The sequence below is a fragment of the Ovis canadensis genome, chromosome 18, assembly GCF_042477335.2.
Source record: "Ovis canadensis isolate MfBH-ARS-UI-01 breed Bighorn chromosome 18, ARS-UI_OviCan_v2, whole genome shotgun sequence".
Classification (NCBI taxonomy): Eukaryota; Metazoa; Chordata; class Mammalia; order Artiodactyla; family Bovidae; genus Ovis; species Ovis canadensis.
In genome coordinates this window covers 19,800,234-19,820,128 of record NC_091262.1, presented here as the reverse complement: position 1 = coordinate 19,820,128, position 19,895 = coordinate 19,800,234, and the positions used below count along the sequence as shown (strand labels likewise).

Sequence of the window (19,895 nt, the reverse complement as noted above, 5' to 3'; positions counted from 1 at the left end):
GAGCACAGTATAATTGCAGTGCTGACTGTTTACTTAAAGTGTGAAACATCACTGAGTTGTTGAGGACAACAGCAGATCAACAGACAGTAATATCCTGGCGACGGAAAAGGAAATTAATTCATTTTACTGTTTTAGGTGCTACTGTTTTTGCATTGTTTTTATGATGCCAGGAGTGTCTTGGTGGTTTGAATCACTAACCTAAATGACTTCCTTACTGTATTAATTATAGGCTTTAAAATGAGCTTCCATTGGACAGTTGCTACTATCCTAAAATTTTTATGGTAGGATACAGGGTTCCAGGATCACATGCCAGTAGTGCCATTGGCAGTTCATATGTTTGTTGCTTGCTTATATTAAGCTTTTAATTTTGAAGTAATTGTAGATTCCCATGCAGTAGGTATCCATATGCTTTGAACCAGTCATATTTTTTCTTTCACCCAACCATTAACTAATTTTGCAAAAATTAGCTATTGCAACTTTGTGGATAATGAAAGGGGCCCTGTAGAAAGGTTTGAAGTTTTCTGAAACTCTGTGACACTAATTTGGCTAAGCACCAGCTATGACAGTGGTCATGATTAAGATAAGGTATTAGAAACACTGTGAAGCTTTTATTTTAAAATATAAATTTTAATAGTAAGTATTGCCTTAAAAAAAATAAAGCATCAAATTTTCAACTTTTCTGTGCCATTCTTGGAATGAGCTCATGTTCTCTGCAGATTTTAACACCGTTTAAGTGTAATTAGTTCTAATGCTGTATTTGCTCAACCAGTAAACCGTTTATAAAGTTTGTAGTGACTGTGTTTAGACACTTGTAAAATATAATTTTTGTCATATATAGTGTCACTATTAATGAAAGTGAATACAAAGAGATATTAATGATTATTTGAACAGTGAAGTGAAGTCGCTCAGTCGTGTCCGACTCTTTGCAACCCCATGGACTGTAGCCCACCAGGCTCCTCCGTCCATGGTATTCTCCAGGCAAGAGTACTGGAGTGGGTTGCCATTTCCTTCTCCAGGGCATCTTCCCAACCCAGGGATCGAACCTGGGTCTCCCGCATTTCAGGCAGACGCTTTAACCTCTGAGCCACCAGGGAAGCCCATTTGAACAGTAGTTGTACCCATATTTTTGTTGAGTAATTCTAAACCAGGATTGCCTTTTTTCCTTTTTAGTTTAAGTTGTCTGTTTGGAACTTTGTTCTGAAGGATTTTCACGGTAGAAGCTGTTTGTCTGAGAATAATGAAAATCATCTATTTGTGGAAGGATTTGGAGAGATCATGGATATGGCTTGTTCTATATTTTATTTAAAAAAAATAAAAACTTTAAAATTGCTAGTGCTGTAATGGCAGTATGACCCACAAAGGGCTGAAATGCCTGTTTGCCTAGAAGGAAAGAAGTGTAAAGTCGATGGTTGATGGGACAGAATTATTAAGATAGATTAGACAAGACTTGATTGTAAAATTCTCTGAACATTCTTCAGAAGGGCTTCAAGAATATAATAAAATACATGAAAAATCGTACTGGAAAGACCGTGGCTGAGGCTTGGACGTCAGGTTTTGATAATCGGGGTCTTTCCAGAGCCATATGTATACGTGTGTCACAGTGACCACAAGTATCAACGCCAGAGTCTGGCAGCACATTTTAAGTTTCTTTTTCTTGAGCAGAATGCAACATAATTCTTTTTTTCTTTTCCTATACAAAAGTAAAAAAAGAAAAAAGGTTGCTACTACTACTATTTTGAGTGTTAGACCTTGCTTATAGATTACATGGGGAAAAACATGCCTTAAATGCTGATTATCAGCATTTTCTAAACTTCCTCTATACGCTCTGTGAAAAAAGTATACTATGGCCACATAAATGGGGAACTTTTGGTGATTCACAATTGAATGGGTTTCCTGACTGGATAACTGTTCTTTAAAAAGCTAGTGTGTATTATAATAAGCAGTATAGCATGTACTTTTTCCTAAACTTATTTGAACATGACATCCCTCTCAACTGGTGGTCTTGTGAACATAGTTGGGAGTAAACATTGCTCTAGGTAAGTAGTGTTCCAAAGTGCTGTCACACTATTATTGGAAATATTTGTATTTTTATAAAATTAATATAAAAATTAAATATGGGCTTTGTTTTAGTTCTTTTTCTAAAGTTGCTTCTTGAGTATTGTTTTGACATAATTTCTTATTTTGTACTAAACTGCCGGTTCAAATAATAGGATGAGTAGATCTAAGTAAGTGAATTTGGAAAATGTTAATATTCTTAGAAACTTTATGTACAACTGATTTTTGAAAGAAATACAAGTCAGAGAGCCATGACTCATCTGTTCACATTGAACTGTTCAGTATTCTTCACCTGCTTGGTGGTTCTTTTCGTTCCGTTGTTCTGTTAGTTCCTGTCACTGAGGGGGTCTGATCTCTCTGTTAATGCAGTGTGCACAACAGAAGGCTTATAGAGCACAAGAAAAGAGGTTGGACTCCAGTGTGTATTGCCTGACTTGTAGCAAAGCAGTGGTACTACTTCAGCGTTTTTCCAATGGTTGGAGAAATATGAAATAAATATCAATAAATAGCAATCTGGAAAAAAAATAATTTTATGTATTCTCTTTAGAAGCACCGTATAATTTTTCTGTAATACTTACATTTAACAGAAATTGTATAATTTTTTTATTTTATAATGACAGAACTTGTAAACCTTCAGCAATCTAGATTTGTATAGCAGTGTTGTGTGTGTGTGTGTATATATATATATATATATATATATATATATATATATATATGAGATTTTGCTTTCTGTTTTATTTCAGTAAACTGAAATGACATTAGGAAGTTCAGATTCTTAGAATTTAATCACGGATTTTTGTGTGATCCCTCCTACACCAAATAAATATAATAAGTTTTTTAAAAACCCTAGAGTAACAGGGGTTTAGAATTGTGGCATCTCTTATTCTAAGGAATCCCAAAGTATGTAATGTAGTACCATATTAGTAGTATGTGATCAGTTAAGTTCTGTATTTTTATAGAAGTAATATATGAGCATAGAAATAAATAGTAAAGTTTAAAAATGAAAAGTTAACATCTTTTTATGCCCTTGCTTCTTTCTTAGCCTTCATATTGAGTACTTTTTTTTTTTCATTCAGTAGCAGGTAATAAATCAAGGAACTTGCTCTTATATTAACAGTCAACATGTACAAATTAAGATTTCTCTAATGTAAAATTTCTCGTATTAATGGTAATTGAGATTCTTTTAAAGAGTGTATATTTAGAAATCAGTTACATTTTAAAATTTAATTTGGAATTCATTTAATTGATGGAGAATTGTTTTTAAACTATGGTTCATATTCTGAGCAAAAATAAACCAATGATATATTTTCCCATTGATTTATAAATGTTCTGTCAACCATTTTGTTTTCTCATGGGAATTTCAAAGAAAAAAACTTGAATGAATCAATTAGAAATGTATTTACACTAAAAATTATCACTAAAATTTTCTCCTATTTTTAGTTTAGAAAGTGAAATGAAAGCAATCATTATTATAACAGTATTATTCATTTCAGATAGCAAGATGTGGATTGCTTGTAGCTATTCTCTGCAATGTACTAGAATTAAAAAAATAAATTTTTATTCTGGGCTATGATACAATGATATTTCTTGAGACAGTGATTATAATAGTCTCATGGCAACAATGGACACCTGGTGGTCTCATTCAGGTCAAAGCCTAAAAACTCCATTGTGCTACCTTAGTAAAGAGGAAAAAAGCCTACCTAGAAGAAATCTGTGAAATAGACAATCACTGAAATATAATGTGAAAATCTACGTAGGTTGTCTCCATAAATCTTACAGAATGAGTAAGATAAAGGATTTTTCCAAGTGGTCATCCATGTACTGACACAAAGCAATAATAAAGATACAAAGTTTTAGAATAAAAGCCTTTACATTTCTTAGACAGAATATATCTGAAGAAAAGACATGTCATTTTTCTCTCAGCTCAGCTCAGCTCAGTCGCTCAGTCATGTCCACCTCTTTGCAACCCTGTGAACTGCAGCACGCCAGGCCTCCCTGTCCATCACCAACTCCCGGAGTTCACTCAGACTCATGTCCATCGAGTCGGTGATGCCATCCAGCCATCTCATCCTCTGTCGTCCCCTTCTCCTCCTGCCCCCAGTCCCTCCCAGCATCAGAGTCTTTTCCAGTGAGTCTCTGGTAATAGTTATAATTGCCATTTATCAAGAATATTTTCCTAGATACTTTTTCTTGTCTTCTGCAATACTCAGTGACATCTTGCTAGGTATGGTACCTCGAATGTCCTACTGACTATTTGGTCAGATAAATAATAAACACCTGACAGATAACTTATTTTGAAGAACATTCAATGAAAGTTTAGTGCACAATTTAGTCATAGGCAAAGTACCAGGTAAAATGTCAAAACAAAATGATTTTCTGTTTTGAAGCAATGTCTTTAAGATTTTAAAATTTCTATTGGGAAGGAATTAATTGAAAAGCTTGATACCCAGACAAATATTCAAGCTAAATCAGTTTCTGTTGTGTTTCTTACATGTCATATATTTCGGAGCATTTTATTTTGAAGCTCCCACATTACATTTAATTATCTTTCATAAATAAGAGAACTTCTTAATTGCTGGTTTGCTCTTCTTAATTTAAAATGTTCTTTCTGTTTATTGCTTATAACAGGCAAAAGAACAGTTAATAGATTTTCTCAATGAACTTTTTGGTATTGTCAATATTATTTGTAATCTATGTTTTAGTGTTACTTTGGCTTCTGTGTATAAAATGGATTGGAGGGGCCCAGAATGGAAGTAGGAAGACTAGTTAAGGAGTCAGTTGATGAGTTCAGGTAAGAGAGAATAGTGGTGCTTGGTTCAGGGTGGTAAGAGTGGAGTCAGAGAAGACAGATTCGGTACATATTTTGCAGTGTGGCCTGTCCTGAGGCACTTAACAGCCTCTGCTCTCTATTTTTCTCTACCTGTAGATGAATTGCCAAGTTATAGTAGTGTTCCAGATTTGGTCTTTACCCAGTTCAAAAAATGTTAACCATAAAATAAGAGGGATTATTTTATATATATATATATATATACATTTTTTTAATAGAAGAGATCTGGTCATTTGTTAATTACTTATTCTTCATTACTACTTATTTATCTATGGAAAGAACCAACAAGTTAGGCAAAATATTGTATGATCGAAAGATCTTAAAGATGTGGTAGCCAGAGGTGTGTGGAGCATGGGGGTACCTGGCTTAAAGTTGTTGATGAGACAAAGAGCTGCGTCCTGCAGAGAGCTCTTCCCTGAAAAAGCTTTTTTCTGCTAAAAGCTGCTTACAAAAAGATATTTATATTCAGATTTTACATTTAAAATATTATTTAGTATGGTGAGCTGAAAAAATAGAACTATTTACTGATTTTCTACCATATACCATTGAATTATATGAGATATTTCCTGTAATCATTTGAGGGATGTGCTGTTCTAGTCTCCTTTTTACAGGTGATTTTTAAGTTAACATCAAACCAGTGATCTAAATATTTGAGTAAATAACCCAAAACTGCACAGCTGATGGTTTGAACCTATTTCTGCATACTGGAATATGTGCATTTCACTGTGCAGTCAAGCAAAAGAGAATGAATATAGAGAGGAACTTACTGTGTATAGAATGGAGTTTAGCTGGCATTGAAATATTGTCTTTTATTTCTCTGTATGCTCTTCCTAACCCAGTGTGCTTTGGATCTCAATTTAGAGCTGTTTTTAGTGGTACCGGAAAAAGCCAGTGCTTGAAAGTATCAAGCCTTGTTATTGACTCTGTGGTCACTGGCTTGGCATGGAGTGGGTGGCTTCCTTCCCATCCCCATTTAAATTTTAGGTTAGGTCAGTATGCATCAGCAGAGAATGATGATTTAAAGAAGACTTATTGTTTTTTTGTTTGAAATTGGCACTTTAATGTTATTTTTAGGCTCAGTCTTGGTACTTACTATGTGGCAGTAATGAAATCATTTTCAGGATATTCTATAAGTAACTGAAAATTTAAGGTATTGTATATTTAGCATAAAAGTAAATAGTGCAAACAACTGAAGTTGGGATTATTGTAAGCACACTAAAGAAATAAATTGTCCAAACTGATGTTTACTTACTGGGAAGTGATGTAATGACCCAGGCCAGCTGAAAAGAGTAGGATTCCACTTGTATTCCAAAAAGAATGCATTGTAACTTTACATCAGTAATACTTCATTAATTTCAAGATGGCATAGCAATAAATATTTTGAAGGTGTCATGAGACTAATTGGTAATAAACTTAATTGTAAACAATTTTATTAAAAAGAAACATAGTACCATATTGTAAAAGACTTCAAAAAATGCAAGTAAAACATTAGAAATCTAAACAGTTAAGAACTGATTAAATTATATGAATTTATACTAAGAATAATTATTCTGATTTACAGTGTTCAGATAATCAGCATATGGAATTTTTAAATGTACATATTTAACTTATTTCATAGAAATGTTATTTTTAGCTTTTGGAAAGAATTAAAAAAAATTTTTGTGTTAGTGTTTTTTTTTTTAACATAAAGGAAAAATCACTCTTTTGAATTATGTAGTCATCTTTACAATACAATATAGAGTTTCAGCACCCTCCTGATTCCTTTATGCCCCTTATGCCAGCCTTCATGCGCCCTGCCAGGCCTCAAACCACTGTTCTGTTTTCTACTTCTGTGTGCTGTGCTTAGTTGCTAAGTCATGTCTGACTCTTTGCAACCTATGGACTGTAGCTTGCCTGGCTCCCCTGTCCGTGGGGATTCTCCAGGCAAGAATACTAGAGTGGGTTGCCATGCCCTCCTCCAGGGATCTTCCCAACCCAGGGATCGAATCCAGGTCTCCCACATTGCAGGCAGATTCTTTACCGTTTGAGCAGGATATCATATAAATGGAACTATACATAAGTACCCTTTGAGTTTGACTTCTTTCACTTAGCATAATGCATTTGAGATTCAATCATGTTGTTATATATATATAACATATATATACATAGTTGTTATGAATTCCTTAGTATTTTATCCTAAGGAGCATGTCATCTGTGAATAAAGAAAGTTTTGCTTCTTTTCCAGTCTTGATACTTCTTGTTTGTTTTGCCTTATTACATTTGTTAGATACCTGAGTAGAGAGAGTAGATCTTGGCATGTATATGTATTGTTCCCCTAAACGTAGTCAATCATTATTCTCTTGTTATTTTCAAGATTTTCTAGTCTTTCACAGTTTAGATTGCTGGGAGAAATATCAATAACCTCAGATACACAAATGACACCACCCTTATGGCAGAAAGTGAAGAAGAACTAAAGAGCCTCTTGATGAAAGTGAAAGAGGAGAGGGAAAAAGTTAGCTTAAAGCTCAACGTTCAGAAAACTAAGACCATGGCATCTGGTCCCGTCACTTCATGGCAAATAGATGGGGAAACAGTGGCTGACTTTATTTTTCTGGGCTCCAAAATCACTGTGGATGGTGATTGCAGCCATGAAATTAAAAGACGTTTGCTCCTTGAATAAAAAGCTATGACCAACCTAGACAGCATATTAAAAAGAAGAAACATTACTTTGCCAACATTACTTTGTCCATCTAGTCAAAGCTATGGTTTTTCCAGTAGTCATGTATGGATGTGAGAAGCTGAGTGCTGAAGAATTGATGCTTCTGAACTGTGGTGTTGGAGAAGACTCTTGAGAGTCCCTTGGACTGCAAAGAGATCCAACCAGTCCATCCTAAAGGAGATCAGTCCTGGGTGTTCATTGGAGGAACTGATGTTGAAGCTGAAACTCCAATACTTTGGCCACCTCATACAAAGAGCTGACTCATTTGAAAAGACCCTGATGCTGGGAAAGATTGAAAGCAGGAGTAGAAGGGGACGACAGAGGATGAGATGGTTAGATGACATCACCGACTCAATGGACGTGGGTTTGGGTGGACTTTGGGAGTTGGTGATGGACAGGGAGGCCTGGCGTGCTACCGTTCATGGGGTCGCAAAGAGTCGGATGTGACTGAGCAGTCGACTGAACTGACTGACAGTTTGATTATGATGTGTATAAGTTTGAATCTCTTTGTGTTTATCCCACTTGGGTTTTATTGAGCTTCTTGGATCTTCAGTGTAATATTTTTCATCAAAATTTGAATTTATAGCCACTATTTTTAAAAATAGTTTTTCTTTCTTTTCATCCTCCTTTCCTTTTTATGGGAATTCTATCACACATCTTTGCAGCTGGTTTTATCCTACAGATCTCTAAGACCCTGTTCACTTCACTTCAGTCTTTTTTGCTAGTTTCTCTTTGGATAAATTTTGTTACCAGTTTATACTGATTTCTTATCTGCTTATTCAAATCTGCTGGTAAGGCTTTCTAACGAATTTTCTTTTCACTTTTACTTTTCAACTCAAGAATTTCCATTTTCTTGTTTCTTTTTATTGAGAATGTTTTCCGTTTTTTGAATCATTGTCATAATTTTATCTCATTCTTTAAACTTTTTCTTTTAGTTCTTTTAATATATTTATTATAGCTGCTCTTTATTATAGCTACTGTCATTGTCTGGTAAATCCAACATCTGGGTCCAGTTCGCACCAGTTTCTGTTTTCCGTTACCCATTTTGGCTTGAGTTTGGGTTGTGTGTGTATTAGTCACTCAGTTGTGTTCGACTCTTTGCAACCCCGGTGGACTGTAGCTCCTCTGTCCATGAAGTTCTCCAGTCCAGAATACTGGAGTGGGTAGCCATTCTCTTCTCCAAGGGATCTTTCACACCCAGGGATCAAACCCAGATTTCCTGCACTACAGGCAGATTCTTTACCATCTAAGCCACCAGGGAAGCCTGAGCATGAGTTAAACGCTTTTCTGTTTTATTGCATGTCTTCTAATCTTAAAAAATTGTACATTAAAAAAAATATATTGTAGCAACTCTGGATCCTGATTATTTTTTCCTGCCTGAAGATTGTTGCTATCTATTTTTTTGTTTATCTTAGTAATTTGCCTGGGCTAAAAAAACATGAAGTTCAGTTCCTCCACAGTGTATGACTGATGTCTCTGTTTTTCTGATTTTTTTAAATTAAAGTTTTTGCTTTAATTTTTAAACCTGTCTTTTTATGACTTGGCCCTGTGTCTGCGTAACGTAGTCGTTGAGCACCCTAACCTAGTAAGGCTCTATGCCGTGTGTTTGGGTTCAGAAGCACATTTAACATTTAGGCAATTTTCAAGTTTCCCCAGCCTTTGTTTTCTGTTGAGTCTTGTGTTGTCTTCTGTTCACCTGTGCAAGTTCATGGACCTGGGATATGTAAATAGCTTGAGCCCTCTGTGGTCTCCCTTGAGCTTGCTCACCACTCTAGTCAGCCTGGGATATGTGGAGAGTCTATCAAATGCTTTCTTACCATTTTATATCCTATTCCTCCTTCTTATATTTTTGGCTCATCTGCCCTTGCTTGTGCTAACCAGCAACCCCTCAGCTGATAAAAGTATTGGTCTTCCATGTTTGCTTGTGACCAAGATTCCTAATTGTTATTGACAACAGTACTGGGTATGGGTTTTTCACTTTCATTCCAAATTAACCCTGTGACTTTTGTTCCAAGTTAGCGCACTCCATCAGTAAAGCTGTTGGTCGTTTGCAGCCTACCCTGCCATGTTAGAACTATTATCCTAACCAAGCTGGATAGGAGAATGGGAACCATCCAAAGGAAGCATGCCGCAGATTTCTGTTCTTCATTCATATCCAAAGTGCAGTAGTTTTTCACGAATAAGTTATTCTCTGTTGAAAAGCACAGGTCAGTTTTCAGAGTGCTGAAATTGTTGCTTTTGATAATTTTGAGTGATTTTATAGTTGCTTTTTTCAGTAGAGGATTTGACATCCTCTTCATTCTGTTATACTAGAAGTTCCAGCTTTGGGGGGTATTGTTGGCATGGTATATGGTTGTATTATTTATGTTTTGTCCATCTATGTATTTATACTTAAAATGGAATCCTTTTAGATAGAATATACTGAGGTCTTATTTTAAAGTGCAGCCTGATAATCTGTTTTATTAGGTGTTCTTAGGCTGTTTGCTTTTAATGTTGTTATTGATCTTATTAGATTTAGGCCTGTCATTTTGTTATTAGTTGTCTATTTGTAACATCTGGTTTTATTTCTTTGTTTTCTTTTCCCTGCCTTTTTTCATATTATTTGAGTGTATTTTTGTTTTCTGCTTTAATTCATTTATTGGCTTTTTAGGTTTATCCTTTTTTTTTTTGGTATTTATCTTATTTTTAGTTATTGCAGTATACTGATCTTTCAAAATTGCTTTGGAACTACTTTTACTTTACCCCACTATTCTTTGTTATACTTATCCTAAGTAGTTTATCATACATTGAAATGCTTTCAGCAGTTATGCATAACAACTTAAAAAGAGAAAAGTGATAGTTTGTTATATTTACCCAGATATAACTCTTAAACTTGAAGACATAATTCTAAAGCTTCAAAACTTAGGTTAAAGATATAAATTTTCAAATTTAAAAAGCTCAGCAGACCCCAGATAGGATAAATTCAAAGAAAGCCATTTATAGATACATCATAAGCAGTCTGCTAATGACTAAAGATAAATAACCAATCTTGAACACACCTAAAGAAATAATGATTCAGATAATTGTAGATTTCTCCTCAGACACCATGGGAGGCTGGAAGATAGTGGAACACCATCTTTAAAGTACTGAAAGTAAAGAATGGTTAGCCCAGGATTCTGTATCTAATGAAAAGAATTTCTGAGAATTACAGTGATAATAAAGACATTCCTAGAGAAAAGGAAAGCTAAGAGAATTTTTTGCCAGCATACCTGCTCTAAAAGAAATAAAATTTTTTCAGGCTGGTGGAAGTGATATGATCAGGAAGCTGGGATCTTCAGGAATGAAGAAAGAGCAGCAAAATATATGAGTATCCTGTTGTCCTGGCCTCAGTGTAGCGTCTGAATTTGACCAGATTTGCTAGATTTCTGATTGGCTAATAGCTTTCCGGTTTTTAACCTGAGCCCATACTTTGGACTCTGTTTCTATATTCCTGTGTGATACGTTACCACCCCAGGTTTATTTCCTGTCTCTTGTGTTTAAGTTAGAATCTTAGACAAAGTTTGTTTTGACTCTATTGTTTTCTAAAAATGTGCTTCCCATTAGCTGAGCTTAACAAGTATATATTTTTTTATTTTGTTGAGATAAAGATGCCACATATAGTCTTATATTTGTGGCCTATTGTAAAATGGTCATGAAAATTATGTTTAATTCACTTCTCCTGAAAGGCTATTTAATTTTATTTCACTCTCTTTCCCAAATACTTTCATAAGATGACAAAATTATTAATTTCCCAACCATATTATATATAGTATTCCACTCAGTATTGTAATTGGAGTAATAATTAGCTCACTTTTCTTCTAACAGATGAAAAGACCTATATAGTAAGCTACTTAGACAAAAATGTTCTTTGTTACATTTGTTCATTTAATGCAGTCCTGCATGTTTAAGTCTTATTCATAACTTATAGGGAATAAGAAATATCAGCTATCTTTTCTCTTCCCACTCCTTAGTATTTTGACCTTTCATTCATACTGACACTATGTATTCTCATTTTCTTTGTCGCAAGTGTTATTAATTTTAATATCTGAAAATGTCTGCCTATCAAAACAAAGTATGAATATTAATCTGTTAAAAAGTAAATAATCAAATTATAGGAAACTTAAATTCATAATCACTTATTTCCTCATTTCACAATACAATAACATAGTACTGAATCAAAATGATTGGCAGTCGGAAGCCTAATTTTTTCCCTGCCCCCCCACACCCCCACCAGCCTTAGTAATTTTTGCAACCATGTCAAAACACTGTTTTATGCATTTAATTATTTTTGAACTAATAATGAAAATAGTTTATTTTGCTTGCTCCCATGTGATTTTTGATGGATTTTTCAAATTCCTTTAAATAGGTGGGTTTATAGGTACTATAATTTAGAAGTATTGACATACTTAAAATTTTTTTCCTACAGAAAGAATGTTATTAGCATTGATTGACTTAGAGTATAATAGCCTAGAAACTTGAAAATGATCTTTGATTTTTTCCTGTTTCACTATTTTCCATTTCCAACCAAACTTACTCTCTGCTTTTCTTAAAACCTCTCTGGAATTTACCTTTAAACTCTATCACACTGCCTCTGTTCTCATCAGCTGTCTCCTTGTTTCCCCATCTGACTCTCTCTTTTCATTTCATTGCTTTCTGCATATTTACCATTTTCATATTTCCAAAAGAACCCCTTCATCCTTTGAGAATTTTCAGGAAGTGTTATGTTCTTAGTGTAATAAGTTCAAACTTCTCTCACCAATATTCGTTATCATCCATGTCTCCACCAAGCCCTCTGTATTGAGCTTATTTTCTCCTTTTTTTCCCATTGGTATCTTTGGTACTTGTCAGGTCCCAAGTAGTCATTGTGCCTGTTGTAGTTATCTTTTTACTTGCATGCCTTTCCTCATGCTTTCAACCCCATCTCCATGCCTGGCTTGAAATGCTATATCCATTTTCTTTTTGACCTATTCAAGTTCTCATTTCCTTCGATAAATTTTGCAAAAGCATCTCCAGCCCATCATCTAGCTCTTCCCCCCCCGCCCCCCTCCACCTCCCCCCGCCGCCACCCCCCCCGCCACCAGCTCCTATCACACAGTGTCTTTTATGTGTACTGTGATTCTCAGTGGCAGAGATATTGTCTTGTTCTACTCTCAGCACCTGGCCCCCGTGGTGGGTAAGCTGATTGGTTGCATTTCTGTCCCATTTCACTCCCATAACTTCATAAAGTGAGGTCAGGAAGATTCCTTGTTTCTTTTTGTTTTCGTTCAATTCTAAAATATAATTCTTCTGTCAATTCCTTCACCCTCCATGCCCCATCAGAAGCAATAAGAACAGATAGGCAGGAAGACTTCACTAGAGGAAATACTGTGCTAATGGAGCCAAGGGTGAAATTGACCCCCTTGTGCATCAGTTTGGTAAAAATAGAACAAAACTCTTATTGGGAGTCACAAATATTCACTGAATCCTATCTCCTGTCTTCAAATATGTCTTTGTGCAGTATTGGGGAAATTAGAAAATAAAGTGTGATCTTCTCAGCTTATCACAAATCTCTTCTAGATATTAGTAAAATAACTAGAAATTAATATATTTTTGCACTTGTATTACTTTTATAAAAAAGTTATTAAAAATGTTCCTGTTAAGAGTGAGTCCGTAACAAAGACTGGCAAACTTTTTTGTAAATGATGAGATACTAAATATTTTTAGGCTTGGCAGGCCACCTATAGTCTCTGTCATATATATAGACACACAGACATATATGTGTATATGTGGTTGTTGTTGTTGTTGTTCGTCATTGTTGTTGAATTTCACCAGCCGTAAAAATGACCAGTCTTAGCTTGCATGCATTACAAAAGTGGACCGTGGGTCCGATTTTGCCTGTGAGCCATAGTTTACCAAGCTGTTTGCCAATAAGAAAAGCTAATCTGTGCAACTGGACATCTAAGAGGGCAGAAGATTTTCTCTCCTGTGGAGAAGGCATTGCTCATACTAATCCAAGGCCTGAACAAACCGGAGTGTATCCAGGGGGGTGTGTTCAAGTGGCCGGATCATGAGAGACCTTAACCTGAGAGGAACAACCTGTACGACAGGTCAGGTTAGATGAGAGAGAGAGGGCATTGCAGGGGTCCTCAGCGCGGGAGTCCCGTGAAAGAGAGGAGCAGGCGTGTCCTGCATAGTGCTCCCTGTAGAGCCTCGGATGAGGCGTGCAGTCCTGGACAGAGTCACGGCCTTCCCGTAGAGACTGGCTAGCAGAACCTCCTTTGCTCTGAATGCTTCCTGGCGGTTTTCCCTGAAAAGGACGGAATACCTTGTAAAGAGCTCCCTTCCCGCCCACCTTCAGCCAGTGTCAGTTAGTGTATGACAGGGACATAATTGTACATGTCATGGAATAGATTACAAATATAGGCACCAATAATAAAAGAATATTGGCGTTAAATGGGAGGATTTCCTTTGGGTGGAATTAAAGTGAATCTTCATAGGAAATGTATATTTGGGGCTTTAAAAGAAGAACCACATGGTTGGACAATATCTAAAAATGTTACAATAATTGCATATTATTACCATAATTTTTACTGTGGTGAAAATTTCAAAAGCTGTCCTCGTGCTTAGTCCAGAAATGTTCTCCTTAGTTCACATGAACAAGGTGCACTTACTGGGACACTATAGTATATATATATTTAGGTCTCCTACTATCTACCTCAATAGAAGGTAAAAAACCACTAAAGTAGCAAGAACCAGATACCATGAAGTGAATGTAATTGTTCTTTCACATTTGCAGTGACTTTTTGATTCATCAGGAAGCAGAAGCCATAGTAACAGACTTGGCCCAGGTTCATCGCTTTGTGCTTCTCCTTTCTCCATGACAGCACTTTTCCCCTGTTAGAAAAATTCTGGCAGACTAATTTAAAGATATCTACTTAGGTTGGATTATTTGCCTACTGGACCTAAATCCTGCACTTCAGTCAGTATTCATGTCTGTGGAAGTAGTAGCAGCTACTAATTTTATTTGGTTGAACTGTTACAGTATTGATTTATTTTATTTATTTAATTAATTCATTTAATCAGGATGCAATTTATCTTAATTTTGATTTTGGTTGTAGAGGTTGGCGATTTGAAGGAGCTGCAGACACTAGACATTTCTACCAATCGTTTGCTAACTTTACCCGAGAGGCTTCACCTGTGCCTTTCTCTGCAGTACCTCACTGTGGACCGAAATCGTCTATGGTGTGTGCCGCGCCACCTCTGCCAGCTGCCCAGCCTCAATGAGCTCTCCATGGCTGGAAACCGTCTTGCATTTTTGCCACTTGGTAAGTAATCCTGTTTGTATGGCAATGTAAAACATCTAAAGAATAAGATGGAAAGCCTTTGTTTCCTTGACTGGGAAGGATTAGTTAGTTTCCTTTATTGTGTTTATGCTGAAGATGCTTCTCTAAATTCATTTTTGCAGTTAACAAATAAAGTTTATTTCTGTTATGGATTTCATAGTTTAAAAAAACTGTGTGAAAAATTTATTTAGAAAAAAATATGAAATATGAGATGATTTACTCAGAGAAAGGAATTAAAATGTATGTATATATAATATGCAAATACATACTATATATGTATATTTTATATATATAAAACTATAAAATTGACAAGTGGTATTGAGGAAGATGAAAGAATAGCTACTGTGCAAATATATCTGCCTAGATGTTAGCTTCCATGTAGAAAAAATGTCATTGAGTATCCTAATGATTAGTATTGCCGGACAACCAGACTAGACGATTTTAAAGACTTTTGAACTGCCTGCTGAGCTAGAAATGTCACCCTGGCTAATAAATAACATAGTGTGCACTATAGATTTCTGTAGTAGCCCATTTCAATATAAGATGTGTTAAAGAACATAGGCCTTTAATAAAATAATGCATTAATATTCACTGAAAATTGGATTATTTTGTTAACTTGTAAGAAACAGAACTGCCATTTAAAAAAATTAAACTTTGAAGCCCCACAGAACCCTAAACTGTCAGAATAAGCATCATATGATATTATTCATAAAAGCATTTTTAAAATGAATAATTTATCTTGAGAGCAATGAAGTGAATAATTTACTAGTCCCTGAAAGGAAATATTTTCTACCATAGTACAGTGTACAAATTATTTTCAATAAAAAATATCTTTAAGAAACCTTAAATCCTGAGAGAATTGAAAATTATGAGAGATGTGCACATCAGTTTGAGTAATAATAAATAATTATCCAATTTAAGAAGATTACTTTTCTATAAATATAATTAAATTCTTTTTTAAAATTAAGAAGCTAAAGTAAAAACCATTTCAGAAGCAAGCGCCTAAGAAATCAGAGCTTTCTTTCAAATGAGCAAATTATTGAATATAAATTGATATTAGAAAATAAATATACCCCTGCTGCATAAACCACAGTTTGTAGAACAATTATAGTGGACAAGCACCAAGTTACAAATCTAAAGATACAAGTTTTAGACTGTCTCCATCACTTCATAGAGCATTACCTGGAGGAAATCACCAAAACCTCTCAGCTTCATTTTCCTTATCTAGAACCAGAAATCAACATTTATCCTACTTAGTTTATAGAGTTATTTTGAAGGTACATAAGATAGCTGCTTTTTATCTCCTCCAGCTGTGACTCCTCAACCCCCTAGTCAGTTCCGCTCATTCCTACCTGTTGTTTCACCAGGGAGACAGGCAGCATGTGCTGGGATGACAGGGGTGTTGGAGAAGAGAGGGAAGCCGTCCCTGCAGATGGCTGACCACTGTTAACATTTGAGGTGCCAAGGGGTGCGGTGACAGCAGCAGCTGACCCGAGTGGCAGTGGCTGGTGCAAGACGATAGAAATGGCTGTGGGTGGAGGATAGAGTCCACTGCACTTTGCCCGGCTGCTTTCTGCTTTGACACCTCCCTTATGCCCTAAGGCATCTTCTCTATACGCTGTGTTGAGTGCTGTTGTGGCTACGGACGTGGGCATCTCTTCTTCAGCTCTCAGTGTTCAGTGGTGAGGAGAGCCTTACCAGTTAGTTTCCATCTCCAGGCTTCTTGTCGCCCCCAAACCCTTGCTGAACTTGTTAACATGTTATCAGAGAGGCAAGAAGGTCTGCACTGGGTTCTGAGCAGGGTCCCTCCCAACATTCAAGCTCTCCATAACTCTCAGTCTTGGGACCGTGGACGGCCAAAGATGTGGAAGCAGCTTCCACACTCCCCAGGGCACTGTCCTAGCTCGTGAGGCTCTCAGCCGTGGCTGGACACAGGCCTGTGGGCAGGCTTTCCTCCCTGCTAGGAAGTCATACAGGCAAGAGGATCCGGTGAAGACCGTCCAGTGAGAAGGAAGCAAGCTGCCTGGAGCAGTGCTCTGCTCTGGTCTCAGACCGGGTTCTTTGAGAACAGCCTGAGTAAAGGGCCAGACAACTGAGACAAGCTCTGGGGGCCTTTCTCCACTGTTGGGCTGGATGGTCTTTGAAAAGAAGTGGATGAGACAACCGGAGAGCTACAGGGTGAGGTTGCCCAGAGGGCTTCAGGAGAGCAGAGACCACGTACTCTGAAGATGAAGAAGTCGAAGCTGACAGAAGTATCAGCAATCTTCTCAGTCTGATTATGGTTTTGATTTTTTGTTTTCAACACCATAGACGGTAGATTTGGAAAGGGAATTTAATTAAGTCTTTAGGAAGAAAACAAGTTCATAGCTGTCCTTCCTTCCGTGGACTCTGTGTGCGTGAAACCTTTCCTTCAACTCCTTTCTAATACAGCAAAACTGTCTAATGCTAAGAGCTATACAGGACAGGGTAAAATGAGCCGGCAGCTGCTCGCACCAGCTTTCCTCAGAGAACTGAATTGTTGAAAACAGCATATAGGGACGCCTTTGTAATGTAGTTAAGTCAGATACAGTGTGAACACACATACACACAACTCAAGGTTTCAAATAGAAGGCTCCTGTGTTTAACCATGATTGTAATGTAGGAGCTGAGTGCTTATGAAATATCTTTAATATCTTTGAGATCTCTGCCTGTGATTGGAGGAATGCTACTTACTGAATTCAGTTTCTTGCCACAGAACTTTGGACAAAGCTGTTTTTAGGACAAGGCAGTTTTTTAATGGGGCTTTTATGTCAGATTATAGCCAGCAGTTACAGAAGCTATAGTACAGATGACTTAACTCACTTATAATACTATCTAAATCATTAACACCCATGGAGTGTGTTCTTTTTAAGATGAAAAGTTGTATCAAGAAACGAGGATGTTCCTGTTACAGCTGTACCATGGCAGCTGAGTGACAAGACTAGTCTGTACACAGAAGCCCTGTTCCCACTGCTGACTGTCAGTGAGGAGGAAAGGAGATTGATCGCGTGAGCCTTGTGCTGTGAGATTTAATAGAAGTCTTGTTGATTCAGTATAGCTCTGTAGACCAAATAGCTCATAAAGATGTGACTCTCCTCTGGGCTTCTGAAAATATAGGAAAATACAAAGAAAAGGATTTTTTTCCCCTAAGGTGTTTTTTTTTTTTTTAACTAGGTTTACTGATTGCTCTTGCATAATTAATAAATCATTATTCAGTAATGTCTACAACTTATTTAATGTTGAATAATAGATACAAGTTCCGTGAGGTTGCCCGTGTACAAATTGACTGTGGAAGAGCATTCTTTAGTTAGTCCCCAGAAAGTGCTGTGTCAGCTAAACTCAATGTCAGGAACTTCTGTAGTTTAAGATAACAAAAGTTGCACCCACAATGGCAGGTGGAATTTCTGAGTATTAATTTAGAAAGCAGTGAATGAATTCTTAACCAAAAACATTTGGCAAGTGACGTTGAGATAAACAGAGTATCCTGGTGTATGGACTCCCATGTCGTAAGCCCAAAAATTAGTGAGAAAATAGCTTCCTACTATTGGGAAATTATTTATGTTTCTAAATCAGTCCAAGAGTTGTTGTTCCATGGATATTCTAGTAGTAAAGTATTTATTTTCTCAGGAAAAGTTATTCTGTGTGCCAAGGACTTGGGCTGTGAGTAAAATGATAGCTTCTTATTACTGTGGGCTATATCCTGTAACTTTTATAGGGATATAAAACTGTACTTTTTATCACATAACAGGAGGTTACTCTAGTTTCTGTGGTAGCTGTAGTAATTTTTCCTTTGTAGGAATAGGATGCCTTGTGTAGAGTGAAAAAAAGTTTATGCCAAGTATCGGTGCAATATTAGAAAGTAGCTTGTAGACATTTTCAAAGCCCATGCTGAAATCTTTTTGTTGTTAAATGGTATATAAATGACACAATTTTTCAACGACAATTATTTTTACTATTGCTTCTCATTCCTGCTTTCTCTGTATCTGCTTAGAAGGTCAGGAAAAGAATTGCTGTTTACTGTTTTTTAAGAAAATATTTAAATCCACAAAGTGAAGCTATTCAAACCTAAACTCCAGTATGGACACCAGATGGAAACCAGTTAATAACTCCTTAATCTCAGACTTAGAGATGAATGTAAACTGTACTTTACTGAACCGTGGAATGTATTTGATCTGCAACTTGAAGAAGTACTGCATTGAGGTCATTGTTTAATGGGAATAATCTGCAAAGTTTGCAGCCTTAAATATGTTTCAGCACTAAAATGTCTTCTTCTGGTTCAGACCGGAAGCCCAGAGGTTGGAATCAGTCTTATGTTTGAGTAGAAGATATCTTCTGCTTTACAAGGAGGGACCTAAAATCATGTTCTGTAGGGATTGTTGGGCAGGTCTCCAATCAAAGACATAATGAAAAAGTAGAAAAGAAAGGCTTGAAAACAAGGTTCAAAAACTAGTAGTGGGAAGAAATGAGAGAGACATATTCTATTAACTAAAGCTTATATAGACCCTATTTCGGGAGCAAAGTTTTAACTCTGGAATGTGTATTTTTTTCAAGAAAGAGGGTGTTCAGTTCTTCTTTTGAGCTCCTTTCTTTGCAAGTATTTATTTAAAAAAATATTTGCATCCTGGTGTGACTTACTCATTTGACTTTTTCCGCTATCTTAATGAATCCCCTCTGCTTTATTTTTTCATCATTTCAGACCTTTACTCTTGCCTTAAGGTTTTCTTAGGGTGTAAACAGGATTATTTAATGTGATTGAGTTGATAGGATTATTTAATATGGCTTCTCTAGTGTGGGCAGACATTGACTTTTCCTGTGCCAGTGTATGAAGAGGAAAGTTCACCTAGAGTAGGTGAGCTTTAAAGGGACAAGCATATATTTTTCTCAAAGTTTTTGGAATAGGGTTTGGGGTGAAGTGAAGTCCCTCAGTGGTGTCCAACTGTTTGCGACCCCATGGACT

General features: G+C 36.3%; 1 protein-coding gene and 1 non-coding gene across 5 annotated transcripts in view; one reads left to right on the top strand and one right to left on the bottom strand.

Moving 5' to 3' along the window:
- LRRC28 (leucine rich repeat containing 28) overlaps nt 1–19,895 on the top strand; it is a 201,738-nt gene that overhangs the window by 100,449 nt on the left and 81,394 nt on the right. For 2 of the 4 annotated variants that reach the window (XM_069559245.1, XM_069559244.1), the window contains exon 6: nt 14,696–14,902. The exons of the other annotated variants lie outside the window; for them this stretch is intronic. In XM_069559245.1, the coding sequence (XP_069415346.1) occupies nt 14,696–14,902 (207 nt within the window). The remainder of the gene's footprint in view (nt 1–14,695; nt 14,903–19,895) is intronic. 4 annotated transcript variants of the gene reach the window in all.
- Nucleotides 1,023–1,094, bottom strand: TRNAF-GAA (transfer RNA phenylalanine (anticodon GAA)). The gene has a single exon. It is a non-coding gene; the product is annotated as a tRNA-Phe (tRNA).